The 14,873-nt window shown below is 36.9% G+C and overlaps 1 protein-coding gene across 14 annotated transcripts in view; it reads right to left on the reverse strand.

Moving 5' to 3' along the window:
* The window catches only part of LOC107982113, a 729,835-nt gene that overhangs the window by 265,130 nt on the left and 449,832 nt on the right, over positions 1-14,873 (reverse strand). For 13 of the 14 annotated variants that reach the window (XR_004345313.1, XR_004345312.1, XR_004228129.2 and 10 more), the window contains one exon: positions 6,363-6,400. The exons of the other annotated variant lie outside the window; for it this stretch is intronic. Coding sequence is in view for 6 of the 13 variants with exons in the window: in XM_031933125.1 (XP_031788985.1) it covers positions 6,363-6,400 (38 nt within the window). In the remaining 7 variants the exon portion in view is untranslated. The remainder of the gene's footprint in view (positions 1-6,362; positions 6,401-14,873) is intronic. 14 annotated transcript variants of the gene reach the window in all.

The following is a 14,873-nucleotide window of genomic DNA, read 5'->3' on the forward strand; positions in this document are numbered from 1 at the left end:
TTGGATTGGAGTGTCATCAGGGTAGCTTCCGTCCTGTAGTTAAGCTTTCTACAGCTACAGGGTTTCAAATCTATAAAATCGATGTGGCCAGCTGGAAATTTTTTAAGAATTAATACGATCACATCAATACCTATTTCCAACATGCATACAAATTCCAAAGTGAGTTCGGACGACCAACAAAGATATACATGGAAAACCACGATCTGATGTTTACAACTTCATACAACACAAAGTCTATACTGATTGAGGAAAGACCTGTTGGAACACCTCTCTTTCCAAATCTTCTACTATACGAAGAAGACGAGGATGAAGTTAATAGCGCTTTCACTGCTTTGGCTGAAAGTATTACATGTGGTAGTGATGCTACTCTTGTTGGCGGGAGATATCAACCTCCAAGGGCGAAGAAACAAAAAACGTCCCACATTCAACCTGCTATTTGCATGCAGAAAGTTACTTTCGATGGATTGAGGATTGTCTTACCATGTGTCGACGAACGTCTTGAGAAACTTGAAGCCTGCGTTACTAGGGTAAATGAAATCATGGTTTATATTAAAGAATTTTTAATTGAATGTATTAAAAACGATACAGAAAACTTGATTGAAAATGCCAAATCTACTATCATGAAAAACTACGAGGTATTTCAACAATATTATACTCTATACAGCGATAATATTAAAATTAATGTTGGTGATAAGATTGTAAACAATATTGATGAATCATTGGTTAATATAATTATTTGTGAAATTGCTGCCTTTAAATTGTTTGATATCTATAGGGATATATACACCACTATCGTCAAATCATAATAATTTATCATGTTATTCTTCGTTATTACGCTTTGTACATATGCACTTTTTACTTCAAATAAAACTGAAAAAATAGACATATTTTCTCTTGTTACGTCATTCAATCCTCACTTTTCCCCCTCCATTCTCCCTACGTATCAGTATAAATACCATTTCTATTCGGGGAGCTACTCATTCTCACATGTACCTCCTTGAAGAATCATCATCATTGAAAAAATTGATAAATTAAAAACGTATTCTCTTCGAGCAAGAAGAAGGAGGAGAAAAAGCCTCTCATTGAAAAAGATAAAACGTCAGAATCCAAATTTAAGAAGTACTGTCATGAATACTCTAATAACACCTTCTCGTTTCCGAGACAACAAGGCTACAAGAGCTTGGATGAATAATCTTTGAATTTATACATTTTATTATCTAAAACGGTCCTTTTAAGGCCGACAATATTTTCATAAACGTAGCGCAAAATAATAATATACACATTCCTTATCCCATACACCATGTAAGATTGATGTTTATATTAGAGGATGGTGACATCATTAAAATTTCATCTTCTAAATAAATAATTAGGATATGTTATCATGTAAACATATCGTTAAAATGTCTTATACACGTGTCATAAAGATAATCTTTATCTTGTAAATAAGGTGTCACACGTGTCGCATCCTTATCTTATAAACAAGTAATAAAGATTAAGTATCATGTTTGTTTATACATACAAGTAATAAACATACTGTTTAATATTGTGGTAAAGATATCTTGTTTGTTTATGTAAACATGATATCTGACTTACACGGTATAAACATGATACTCTTATCTTAATTACATATTTATAAACATAATACTTTATTTTATCTTTATTACTTGTTTACATTGATAAGATAAGGATGCGCCAGTGATGACGTCATTTGTTATGCCTCCCCATACCGGCTTACTTACTACTCACGCCATCCGCCCAGCCACAACCAGCTGCGTCGCCACCTGCCCCGGCGTCTCCAACATCGACGCTGCCCTTCCTCGCCAGCCCATCCCTCAACAGGCCCAAGAAAACGGTATCGTTCCGGACGCAGGACACGTCCGGCACTGGCGAGGGAGTAGCTGTAGCTACACGCGCTGGGCAGCAGCGCCACCAGCGTAAGCAGACGCTACGTCCGAGACACGACTTCGACTAGCGAGGATACCGCCGAAGTCGACGCCATAACGCCTTCCGGCCGACGCCATGCTGTGGCGAGTGGGGAGCGCGCCCCCGGTTGCCATTCTGGGTTCGGCCACCGAGTAGAGCACATGCTCTCTTGCCTCTGTGATATTAGAGTTAGAGAATAAAGTCTTCAGAGTGTTAATTGCAATAAATCAGAGAGTATTTCATTCGCGTCGCTTCTGAGTAAAAAAGTCGTTATTTTGACCGGACTTTAGTATTCTTTTATATAGAAAGAATGGCCCCAAAGAATGGCTCGTAAAGCAAAACAGTTAAGAGAATCAGATGGAGTTTTGGCTTCTCCTGTTGCAAAACGTGGAAAAACATTATCTGCAGAAACTACTCAGAAAGTTGAAGATTTTTACGAAAATGATCTTAACAGCAGAATTATGCCAAATAAAAAAGATACCGTTAGTATTTATTTATATGGTGAAAAAGTAAAAGTGCAGAAAAGATTATTATTTACTGATATTAAGAACCTTCATTATCAATTTAAAGAACAGTTTCCTGAACATCCGATTGGGCTTACCAAGTTTGCGGAACTGAGACCAAAATGTTGTGTCTTTGCAGGATCCTCTGGTACACACAATGTATGTGTATGTACGATACACCAAAATTTCAAGGCGATGATTGACGCAGTAAATATAGAAAAAATCTCAAACAATATTCTGAAGAATTATAAAGATTGTTTGAATTTCGTTCTATGTGAGGATCCCAAACCAAGTTGTTATTTGAATGAATGCGAATTTTGTCCGGACATTCAAAAGTTTTCTAATTACGTTGAGATCATTATGGATGAGCACAATATTGATCAAGTCATCTTCAGCACGTGGCAATCAACCGATAAATACACTTTGATAAAACAATGCCTAACATCGCAAGAATTTATTGAAACTTTATGTTCTAGCCTAGAAAAGTTGATACCTCATCACTTCATCGCTAAGGAACAATCAAAGTTTATTTCTGGGAAGAAAAATAATCTTTCAGATGAAGAGGTTCTTGCTCAATTGGAGTTTGCTGAGAACTATGCTTTTACAGCCCAAGATGCTGCACAGGCATTTCATTTTAATAATGATCAAAGTACGATTTTTCCTGCTGTTGTTTATTATAAATCTGAAGGCAAGCTAAACCATTTCAGTACAGTATCTATGTCCGACTGTACTACTCATGATGCCACTGCAGTATACATAATGCAGCAAAAGCTTATACCTGAAATTCGCAAGGTTTGTCCCACAGTAAAAAAGGTTTTGCAACAGCACACGGAAAAGGTAGTTGCGATGGAGTTGGAGCGATAGTAAAGAGAGAAGCTACAAGAGCGAGCTTACAAACTGCAAAAAATAAAGCAATTCTAGATGTTAAAGCTCTTTATTCATGGGCTAATGGGCGATCATTCAATATAAAATTTTTCTTATACACCAAAAAAGATCACGAACAAACTCGTTAATTCCTAACAAAGAGATTTAAAAACTGTCCACCTGTCACAAACATACAAATGGGGCATGGATTTATCCCAGAAAATAATGAAACGTTGAAAGTCATGCATTACTCAAATGCCAATGAACCTAGGAACAGAGTAATTTATGATATCGGCGAAAGCCATTTATCACCAGTAAAAACTCCACGAACGAGGAGCCAGAATTGATAAGAGTGCACAAAATGTCATTAAAGATTGATTCATTTGGCTAAATTATATATTTTTTTCATCCACGCAGGCATATACATATACACAGAACAATAGAAAAATGTAAGTGCAAAAACCGCAGACAGATAATTCTAAATCTAATAGACCGGAAAAATATAAGATTCATGTGCACAAATACTGATTCCGATAATACATTTATAACCATTTACCTCACAAACCCCCATATCGATACTTTAAACTGATTTAAAATCGTTCATTGCGGTAAAATAGTTTTGGTGGTTGTATAATGTCCGCCATTTTGGATTTTAAAATTTCGAGGTTAAAATAAGGTGTAGTGGCCCTGAAAACCTTGTCCTTGGCCCTTGTTGCGGTAAAATGGGTTTGGTGGAGGTATAATGTCCACCATTTTGATTCCGCCATTTTTGATTTTGGAATTCCGTCAGCATTGTCAATAATATGTCCTATCATGAGTTGTACATGCTTTTTGGTGGGATATTTCACAAATTAGAACATTTTTACTATTGTTTTTGTTGAATGTGCTATGAAAACGTGGGTTTCAGGCTCCATATTTTATGCGCGACATTGGATTTTTGAAAAGGCCAGAACTTTTTCAAAGGCCCTTGACCAGACGATCATTTTGAGACCACGAACGTCTTGTTAGGTTAACCCAAATTTTGGGTGCACTGATGGTCCGGTTGACGTGAAACGTTTCATACATATATATATATATATATATATATATATATATATATATATATGTGTGTGTGTGTGTGTGCGTGTGTGTGTGTGTGTGTGTGTGTGTGGCTACACTCGCTGGGCAGCAGCGCCGCTAGCGTAAGCAGACGCTGCGTCCAAGTTCCGACTTCGACTAGCGAGGTTACCGCCGAAGTCGATGCCATAAAGCCTTCCGGTCGATGCCATGCTGTGGCGAGCGGGGAGCGCGCCCCCGGTCGCGATTCTGTGTTCGGCCGCCGAGTAGAGCACACGCTCTCTCGCCTCTGCAATATTAGAGTTAGAGAATAAAGTCTTCAGAGTGTTAGTTGTAATAAATCAGAGAGTATTTTATTCGCGTCGCCTTCTCCTGTGTCCCGTCCATCAGTGCTAGCGGGAAATATAAAGAAGAATACAGTAAATCACATATATATATATATATATATATATATATATATATATGTATATATGTGTGTGTGTGTGATCAAGAAGCGAGGTGAATTGCACTAGTAATATATTAATGACTAGCAGAAAGAAACAGTCAATTCAGCAGAGGCTTCATAAAACAGCTATTTAAGAAATTTGCTTCGGAAAGCAACTAACTCAAAGATCATTTTCAAAAAGCACCCATCTCAAAAATTCCTATTATCAAAAACTAACTATTTTGGTCGGTATTTTCGGAACCTGATTTCAAATTTACTTCTTACAGAACCGACTTAAATAACAACTACAAAACAACTCATTTCGACGCACGACTTAATTACTTGCCTGATAATCTGCATAGGCAATTTTTTGAGACGCTGAATACGAATTTGATGACCGTCTCTCAATTATCCCCTATCTCTAAGGTGAAAATGGAAGGCAGAGGTGTTTAAATTTGAAAAATCAATAAAAATCTTAATATTAGGTTTTCGGAGTCACTGAATGACTCATTTTTCAGTTGTTGGTCCATATAGTTAATTTTTAAAGCAGCAAAATTGAAATTTAGTTTTTAAAAAAGCTGGCCAAGATAGTTAGTTTTTGAAAGCGCAATCTTAGTTAATCTGTTTCCGAAAGAGCTTCTGAAGAAGCGCTCTAAGATAACTTCTTTTCCGAAAAAATTCTGAGATGTTTTTTGAATCTAATTTCCCGGATAGTTGCTTTCTTAAGCGAATTTCTAAACTAGCTTTCGGATGTATCCGCTGAATTCACTTTTTAGACACGACCGCGACACGGAAATGCTTTATAGTTTTGTTAGCGAAAAATGTGTGAGATGCCATATCTCATGCAATTTTTGACCGATCGGGCTAAAATTTTGGGAGTAGTCTCCTCTCGCACAAACTAAAAACCATTTTTTTTTGTATTCCGATTATCTACGTTTTTTTGAAATGCGGGAACAATTTGTCCGATTTTTGCGTTCATTTTTAAATACAAATTTTGGTGTTATTATCTCTGTGAGACATTAGTCAATCAGGCTAAAAATTTGTGTAAACTTTTTTCTATCGATATCAAATCATGAAAATGTTTATTACAAGAGTTTACAGCACAAAATTGATGTTTTACAGCTTAACAACCAATTATTCGCTATAAAACTTTTACATTTAACATTTTCATTAAAACGTAAATCCGTAGACATTTTTAAAATACAACTTTTTACTGTGTCAAACATTTTTTTCAAATACTTTTTGACCAACAACAACTCTAGAAGCAATTTTTTAGAAACAAAAGTAGTACGGTGTGTGCGTGTAGCGCGAGCGTCAGCGGTCGTGCCTTAAACGTGATGCGATGCAAGGCGGCAAGCCACCGCAGCCGCGCTAGGTTTTCTTTTTAACCATGGATATATTATCTGTATTATTGACCTAATACCGGTAGATCTAATCGTACATGTAAGCGGAAATAGGTTTGAGACTCTAAAAATGTTTGGTGCTTATGGTTCTAACATTCTTTGAAAGAACATTTCATAACACACTATATCATCGCTTCTTTCATAAAAAATAAATGAATATTATGACATTTGAAACATTGGTATACTTACAAAATTGATGAAATTTTACAACGTCCATAAGAAACGGCCTAAAATGATAAAAGGAATATTTTTATGCATGTTTAATTTATACGTTTTAATTATTTATTTTTTTGCTAAATTCTAACATCTTAAATAATGTATTAATTATAAAGAAATTAAAATATTTGTTGGGTTAATAAAACCAATCTTTTCTTATTTCATGTAAGAAAAAGAAAATAATTTGTTATTAAATACTATGAAATAGTTAGAATATATTGTTTTACGTGGTAGATATTTTATGTACAGAATCCGTGATCAAAAGCATAGGATAGGCACGGCTTTCTAAAATATAAATTGTCTTGGCTGTAGAGTAGTAAAGAGTAGCAATGCGGTGGCATTCAAGAGGTTGGACAGCTGAAAAATCATTTTATAACCAAATAAAATAAATTTTCGTTAAAATACACGCGAATATCTTCCTTTTTTAGTGTTATACCGCGAAAATTGACCACTGGGCTAACATAACTGGTAGTATACCTCTATCTATGGGCCAGATAAACATTACTCCCAACACCTACCAAGAGTAGTGAGGGAAATGCTTGTCTGGTGCTATAGCGAGGGGCAGTGGTGGAAAGAGCGGTGCCAGTAACGTCCTGCAGAAACACCCGTCTCTACATCCCTCTCTATATCCCACCAGTTCTCTCTTGCTAAATGTGACAGCAGACTACCACCATTAGCTGTCACCCTCTTCTCTAGTGCGCTAACTCCCTACTGGAAGCCCTACTGGAAGAAGCAAGAGCTCTTAACTAATATTATCAAGGGCTCATTAACGTCAACATGGTGCTTCCTCCAAATGTTCATAAGCTGCGTATCAAGGCCAGATTGGAAGCCAAGAAGAGACCAGAATGCCGTACGTATGTAAGAGACGGAAGACTCTACATAGACTACAGTGACGATAACGCATGAGCTACCGTCATAAACACCGACGAAAAGCTAAATGCTTTTTTATCCCGGACGCTGCCATTCATCAACAACAACAATTAAAACACACACTTATGATTTCACCAAAACTACCTTCAAAATTATTTACCACGTCTACATCCATTTCAAGCCTTCTTCATCACGGCCACTCTCGACGTACAGAATTTACGCCATGTAATACCTGCTACATACTTTTACAGAAACTACAAAGGAATCTGTGCTAAGAAGCTAAGGAACTTTCTTAGCGCATGTGACTGGTCATCTCTTGCTACGTCATAACTCGACAAATGCATCACCACTCTTAACGCTAACTCAACCAATGCCATAAATCATTTTGCCCCATTAAGGACTGTGACTGTGAAGGACGCAAACGTCACCCTTGATTTACCATGGCTTTTCGTGACCTCTTAACCAAACGGAACAGATTCTGCAGACGGTTTCGCAGGAGTCGACTAACTTGGGATCAATACTTTTATAGAATTTCAAATGACGACGCCCACAGGCAGGTTGAGGAGGCTAGGCTGAGTTACTACTACTCACGCCCGTCTACATTGACTGATCTTAATGAGATCTGGAGAGAGCTTGAAAATCTTGGTATCACTACCTTGAAATCACTTTCATCTACTCACATCTCCTCAGATGATCTCAACAAGCATTTTAGTTTCATCTCTAACGATATACTCCCTCCTACAATTGAGAATTATCTGCGAACCCTAAACAGTCTGGACTTCCCTGAACTTTTCAGTTTCAGGGCTATTACAGAATCTGATGTATCAGCTACTATATCGTATTTTAATACCCATGCCAGGGGAAGTGATGGCATCCCACAGGTTATAATTTGTAAGGCACTCCCTGTACTTGCTTCCTTACTATGTCATATATTTAACCTGTCCTTGAGCAAGTCACGATTCCCCTTTGCCTGGAAGACGTCGCTGGTGCAAGCGCTAAACAAGGTTAGTTCACCAACAGCTTTGACTGACTACCGTCCGATCCGTCTCCTCTGATTTATATCTAAGGTGCTAGAGTGGCTGGTGCATAGGCAAGTCTCCAAGTACTTTGAATCAAGACTTTTCCTTGATAACCTATATACTGGCTTCCACACCGGTCACTGCACGCAGTCTGGCTTAATTAAGCTGACTGATGATGTCAGGCTTGTCATAAAGAAAAAGAAAGTCACGCTTCTGTTTCTATTTGATTTCAGCAAGGCGTTTGATACGGTGTGTCACGTCAGGCTCCTGAGAAAGCTATACTCTTTCGGCTTCTCCAAGCAGGTCATCCGCTGGCTTGCATCTTACCTTACGGGAAGAAAGCAGGCCGTTATTGGTGACAACGACGAGCTCTCCACCTTCCGGCCCCTGAACACCGGTGTCCCGCAGGGATCGCGGTCTGGCTTAATAAGGAGACACAACACCTTTAAATCTTGAAAAAAAGAATTATGAGTAAAAATGACAGAATAAAAGTAAATCATTTGAAATTTTTTTAGTGATATTTAGTATGAATACCTTTAACTATACCGTGCTAAGACATCAATTATCCCTGCTGGCCCATTGTGTCACTCGGTGTAATGTTATCTGAATTTTTTCACTGTCTATAGGATTCTAAGTAAACTGTTGTTTCTTTTGGGCTCAAAATATAATATTATATTTTGAGCCCAGGATAGTTTATACACATGTAGTTCTGGTATAAATGCAGGGATTTTAATTTGAATGTTTATAAACTGTATTATACACAAAAAGGTGGCATAATAAGCGACAAAAAAGGAAAAAAAACTTAATATTTTCATCGCCAAAACATTTCTAAGCATTCAAATCAAAATCCCTGCATGGATACCAAAACGAAAAAGAACCATTCGTTCACTTAAAATGTGAGCCAAAATGGGCCAGCAGGGTTAATTAAGGTTTTAGCACGGTAAAGATATTTATACTGAATATCACTAAAAAAAATCAAATAATTTATTTTACTCATTATTCTTTTTTTTAGGATTTAAAGGAGTTGTGTTCCCTTAAGTTGACTAATGATATTAGGCTTGAAATAGATAAAAAGAAGGTCACTATCTTACTTCTAATCGACTTCAGCAAGGCGTTTGATACTGTGCATCATGTCAGGCTACTCAGGAAGCTATCCTCTTTTGGCTTTTCCAAGCAGATTATCCGATGGCTTGCATTTTACCTTACGGGAAGAGAACAGGCCGTCATTGGTGACGAACTCTCAACGAACTTTCTACTTTTTAGCAACTTAACACCGTCGTCCCACAGAAATCAGTTCTAGGTCCTTGGCTGTTCACGTTGTAGATCAATGACATCGGTTTTTGCCTGGATTCTGAGGTGTCTCATCTAATCCACGCGGGTGACTTACACATATACAGGTACAGACGAAAAGATAATAGGTTGGTTGACAACTCAACCCTTGAAACTAAGGCAATTTTTCTGGGCTCATCTCATTGATATCCCGAAAGTTGATCAAAAACATTTTATCGAAGGAATTTTTATCAAACGGAAATGTAATCAAATGGAAAATTGATTGAATGGAAATTTGATCGAATGAAAAATCTTAGTATTTCACTTTGGTTGACCCGCCACTACTTAAGTTATTGTGTTACGCAACACGTTAATAAAATTAACTTCAATAACCGTGAAAGGTAGTACTGGGTTGGTATGGTTAATATTGAATGCGTTATCTGACAATAACACATCTTAAAAATTACCTTGTTTTTCCATACCCTCTTTACCCACGTAAAAATTATTGAAAAAGGGGCTTGCAAATTAAAATTTTGAAAAAATAGTTTTGGAAAACGCCGTTGCTGGATGTATGACAAAAATCCAAAAATGCTGTATTTTTGGGTTAATACACGCTACACACACGTACGCGCAGACACCCATAGATAGCCACTACCTACGGTAATCTATAACCAGTTGTATTACGCTTCGCGCCCTACAATTTTCATTTGGGTTTTTGCGTTGACTCATCCATCATCTTTAGTTGGGTTAAGCAACCCGACAACATTCCGTGATCGGTACCACCACGATTTTAGCGTTGGGAGTTGTTTTGAGGCTTTTCCAGGTGAACTTCGCCAGGGAAATTTCACCAAGATGACATTTCGCTAGGTGCGACATTTTGCCAGGAATCGTATATAATACTGTTTTAACAAATTTCTTCACCCGGACAACTCTGTAAGGATTGAAAGATTACTAAAAAGCTATGTACAGCCAAAGTTGCTATTTAATATTATTATAATAAAGTATGTTTTACTGCCGCTAGTTCAGAAATTTAAAAAGTAAAGCGAAGTTACAAAAAAAGCAAGCTATGTTATAAAACTTTTAGTTTTTATTTGGCTTATTTAATAAAAAAAAACATTTCAATTTTTATGCCAGGTAAATGAATTTAAATTACTAAAAATTTATAATCTATAGACGACAATATATAATGTATTACATTGGCCATAGAGAAAAAAACTTTATAAAATTTTGATCATTATTAAAGATTACATTTTTAATTATAAGGTCATCACAATAATCAAACTTTTTTGTATGTATTTTGAGGTGTAGAATCCAAATTTTATGTTTTACGATTATGAAAATAGTAGTTCGTTAATTATTCAACAATTTAATGAAATTTTTGCTCAAAATTGCATTAAACGGTTAAATACTTAATGAACTGTCCAAGAAAATGGATCACTCAGACCTCCCTCAGCGCCCGGATTATGTAGCTCTGCAAGTTAGAATACTGCACCCTAAATAATAATAAGAAGCAGGTTCATGAGAAAAGTGCGCTACTGAAAAAGTAAAGATGATAATTAGCTAATAATTAGTTCATAATCATCTAATAATCGTAATTTATGTAAATCTAATACTCGCTTTACTCGCCAACCCCCACGTTCGTTGCAAATTGGTGTGCCAGTGTCTTCGAGGATAACGCGTTTTTTTATAATAAAAAAAAGTTTACTGCTGTTCAGAAATTTAAAAAGTAAAAAAGAAAAGCAAGCAATGCTATAAAAAATTTAGTTTTTATTTGGCTTACTTTGATAACAAAAAACCATTACAATTTTCATGTCAGGCAAATAAATCTAAATTACTACTAAGTCTGCACAAAAAATTCTTGTAATTTTCCCAAACAGTTTGTGCTAATGATAATTTGTTTACGATTAAAAACCAAGCAAAAAACAAACGCAATTGCTCTGGTAACATAATTGTACATGCCTCAGTAAATATATGAAAAATTTCTTCATCGTTTTCAATTATAAAATTACAGTAGTTATTTGTTTACTATAGGTAAAATATTAATATTAAGTAAATTAAGAATAGAAATTATTCAAATAAAATGTCAGTAAATTTATAAATTCATTAAACTAACGCAAAGTTTTGAAAGTCAATTGATCAATAAATTATTCCAATAATTTAAATTTATCTCGATAATCATGATCAAATTACAATCCCATGGCTATTGCTGTTTTAGTAAATGTTAAATACGTTTTATTTTCAAAGTTCTTTAAATCATCAAATGAGGTTGCCCTTTAACTCTGTGTAATATTAATTTTAAGTGAAATAACTTTTGTTCGTCAGAAATCACACAGATTAATCTTCATAAAGTATTTGAATAGTTTTTACGTCTAATCCACTTCCTTTTTTTGTAAAAACATAATGTTCTGGTATACCACAATACAAAAAATCTGAGACCACATGAGCCTTTCTTATTTTGGTCCTGTTTAATTGTCATATATAACGAGTAAGGTCGTAGAAGTAAGGTTCGGTCTTTTTGAAAATACCCTACTTTTTCAACTTACGTTTCTTTTTGTATTATTATATATTTAGGAAGCAATAGGTAGTCTTCAGTAAGGTCATATCTCACATTTATTTGAAGACTTTGTCAATTGTGATCACGTGCGCCAGATAGTGAACAACTTATTTTGAAGAAGGTCGTGGAAGGTCGGTTATGTTTCACTATTATAAGTGAAACATGCTTAAGATAAGTATTATTCAACGCTGGTCTTTTTCAAAGATATTGGTTTTGATTACTCTGGTAAACATACAGGAAATTATAGTCTTATATTATTAAGACTTTGTGCTGATTATTAATGTTAATCTGTATCGCGGAAATTCGGTCCCGTTCCATTATTATATATAACGAGTAAGGTCGTTAAAGTATGCTTCCGTCTTTTTGAAAATAGCTTACTGTTATGTACTAAACTTATGAGCATTCTCACCGGACAGTAACTCTACGGGTTGATTTGCTTTATAAGCACATATGACGTCAAAGCTTTAAAACACAGAGTCTTAGCGCCATTGGTGACTTCCTTCGCGATCTAAGAAAGAACAGCCTCCAGTAGCCGCCGGAAAGTCTTGTGAAACCGCCATTGGTCATTATGTATTTTTAGTCAAAATCCAACACTGAGATTTATAATGCAAATTAATCTTCCTTTAGTAGTCAGTTAAGTAGGACATCACTCCTATCGTTACGATTGTATCACGGACTAATAATATGTTAGGCTTTTTGAAGATGCGATCGACTTTTCGTGCAACGAATTGTCATGTGATCCTTTTATTCTCGTCAAATATTTGCGTGGTGTCGTCGAGCGGCTGTAGCGTTATCCTCTTCACGAGTAGTAGTCGTGGTTTCGCATTACGAATAACCGTTCTTCGTACCGCCACCGAAGTATCTCTTATTGCGGTGGTTTTCAATATTATTAACTCAAATTTTTATATGAGTTTACAATTAAATTTTGTAGTATAAACAAATAAATAGATAAATCTGACATAGTTGTAACTTTAAAAAACGCTCCATAATATGGTAATTAATCCTGTTTTAAGTATTTGTAAGTTAAGGCAAAAGTGGCACATCTGGGAGATTTATTCGGAAGCTTTGAAAGTTATACAAAAACAAGTAATCATAACCTCGCAATAATACAGTCATTTCTTTGATCTGACCCCACTGTTCGCGTAAATCAGTACCAGAGATTAGAGGAGAGATTGCCGATGAGCATGGGCGAAAGTGTGCCGTGCGATATGCAGTCGTAAGCTAGCGCCTCCCTGCGTTTTCGCTCCCAACTATACGCATCTAGAAGCAGCGGAGGAGAAGTAGGGGCGGCCGTACGCAACTAGCTTCCCCACCAGCAGCAGCGGCGAAAAGGGAAGTAGAGAGTACACAATCACATCGCGGCGCGGCAGAGCATAGAGGAGAAATAACATAAGCGGCGGTAACTGTCACGGATTCGGGCTTACGCGGTGAATATGATTCATAAACAATGATATATTTATAAACAATCACCGATAAACTCTATTACAGACTAAACTCTAAGCCCTTAATGTCAGTGGCCATGATCGTCTTTATGAAATCAACCCTCATAATTAAAAACTTTAATTTTTTAGACGGATTATGGTTAAACCGACACAAACACGTTAAGCTTAAGCTTAAACAAAGCTAAATTAAACTAACAAGCCACCTCAGCCTCCCGATAAACATATGCTACTTTCAGTTTTTCTCCATCAACGATGATTTTGGCCGGGCGGTCTACTTTGTTGCTTGGTATTCTTATGTACTCGAGTTAGAGTCCGAGTCTCAGCAAATCTTTTTTTTTCTACTTGCTGATAACATATACAGTATACAATAATAACGCAATATACCATTCTGCTTCTGCAATTATATTTCAATTTAGCTAAGTATCCACCTTCCGGCCCCTGAACAGCGGTGTCCCGCAGGGATCGGTTCTAGGTCCCCTGCTGTTCGCGTTGTACATCAATGACGTTCGTTTTTGCCTGGATTCAGATGTGTCCCATCTAATCTATGTGGATGACTTGCAAATATACAGCCAATGCCACCTTGAGGAGCTCGATTCTCGTTCTGACAAGATGAGAGCTAATGCCGAAAGGATAATGGGCTGGGCTGCACAAAATCACCTTAAACTTAATGTCCTGAAAACTAAGGCAATTGTCCTGGGCTCCCCTACTACATTAATTTACCAACTGTTGCTAACACCTACATCAACATAGGGGGAGCCCGGGTCGACTATGAATCATCCGTGCGCAATCTGGGGTTGGTGCTTGACTCCAGACTAACGTGGAAAGAGCACGTTACACAACTATGCAAACGTGCTCACTCATTAATGTATAGGCTTTACTTTTTCAGGAAAAGTACCAATCTCAGGTTGCATAAACATCTCGTGCAAGCACTCCTATTTCCAATCATCGACTACTGCTCATTGGTATACTGTGACCTGACCCAAGAACTTGACACAAAACTCCAGAGACTCGTAAACACGGGAATTCGATACATCTATGGTGTAAGGAGGGACGAGCACATCACCCCCTACAGGCGTGAACTGCAATGGCTTACAACTGCCGGACGTAGAAAGTACTTTGCAGCCTGTTTTCTACGAAAACTGTTTAACACATCTGTACCTTCCTACATCTTGGCCTTTTTTGACTTTCACGTCGCGCACAGGCCTGTGAGGGGGGGGGGGGTGACGCCTCTGGACATCCCGACTTTCAAGACGGAGACGCTGAAAGGTTCATTCCATATAAGCGCCTCATACCTCTGGAACTCGCTACCATCACGCCTTCGCAACACTAC

The sequence above is a fragment of the Nasonia vitripennis genome (genome assembly GCF_009193385.2).
Source record: "Nasonia vitripennis strain AsymCx chromosome 5 unlocalized genomic scaffold, Nvit_psr_1.1 chr5_random0007, whole genome shotgun sequence".
NCBI classification, from domain to species: domain Eukaryota; kingdom Metazoa; phylum Arthropoda; class Insecta; order Hymenoptera; family Pteromalidae; genus Nasonia; species Nasonia vitripennis.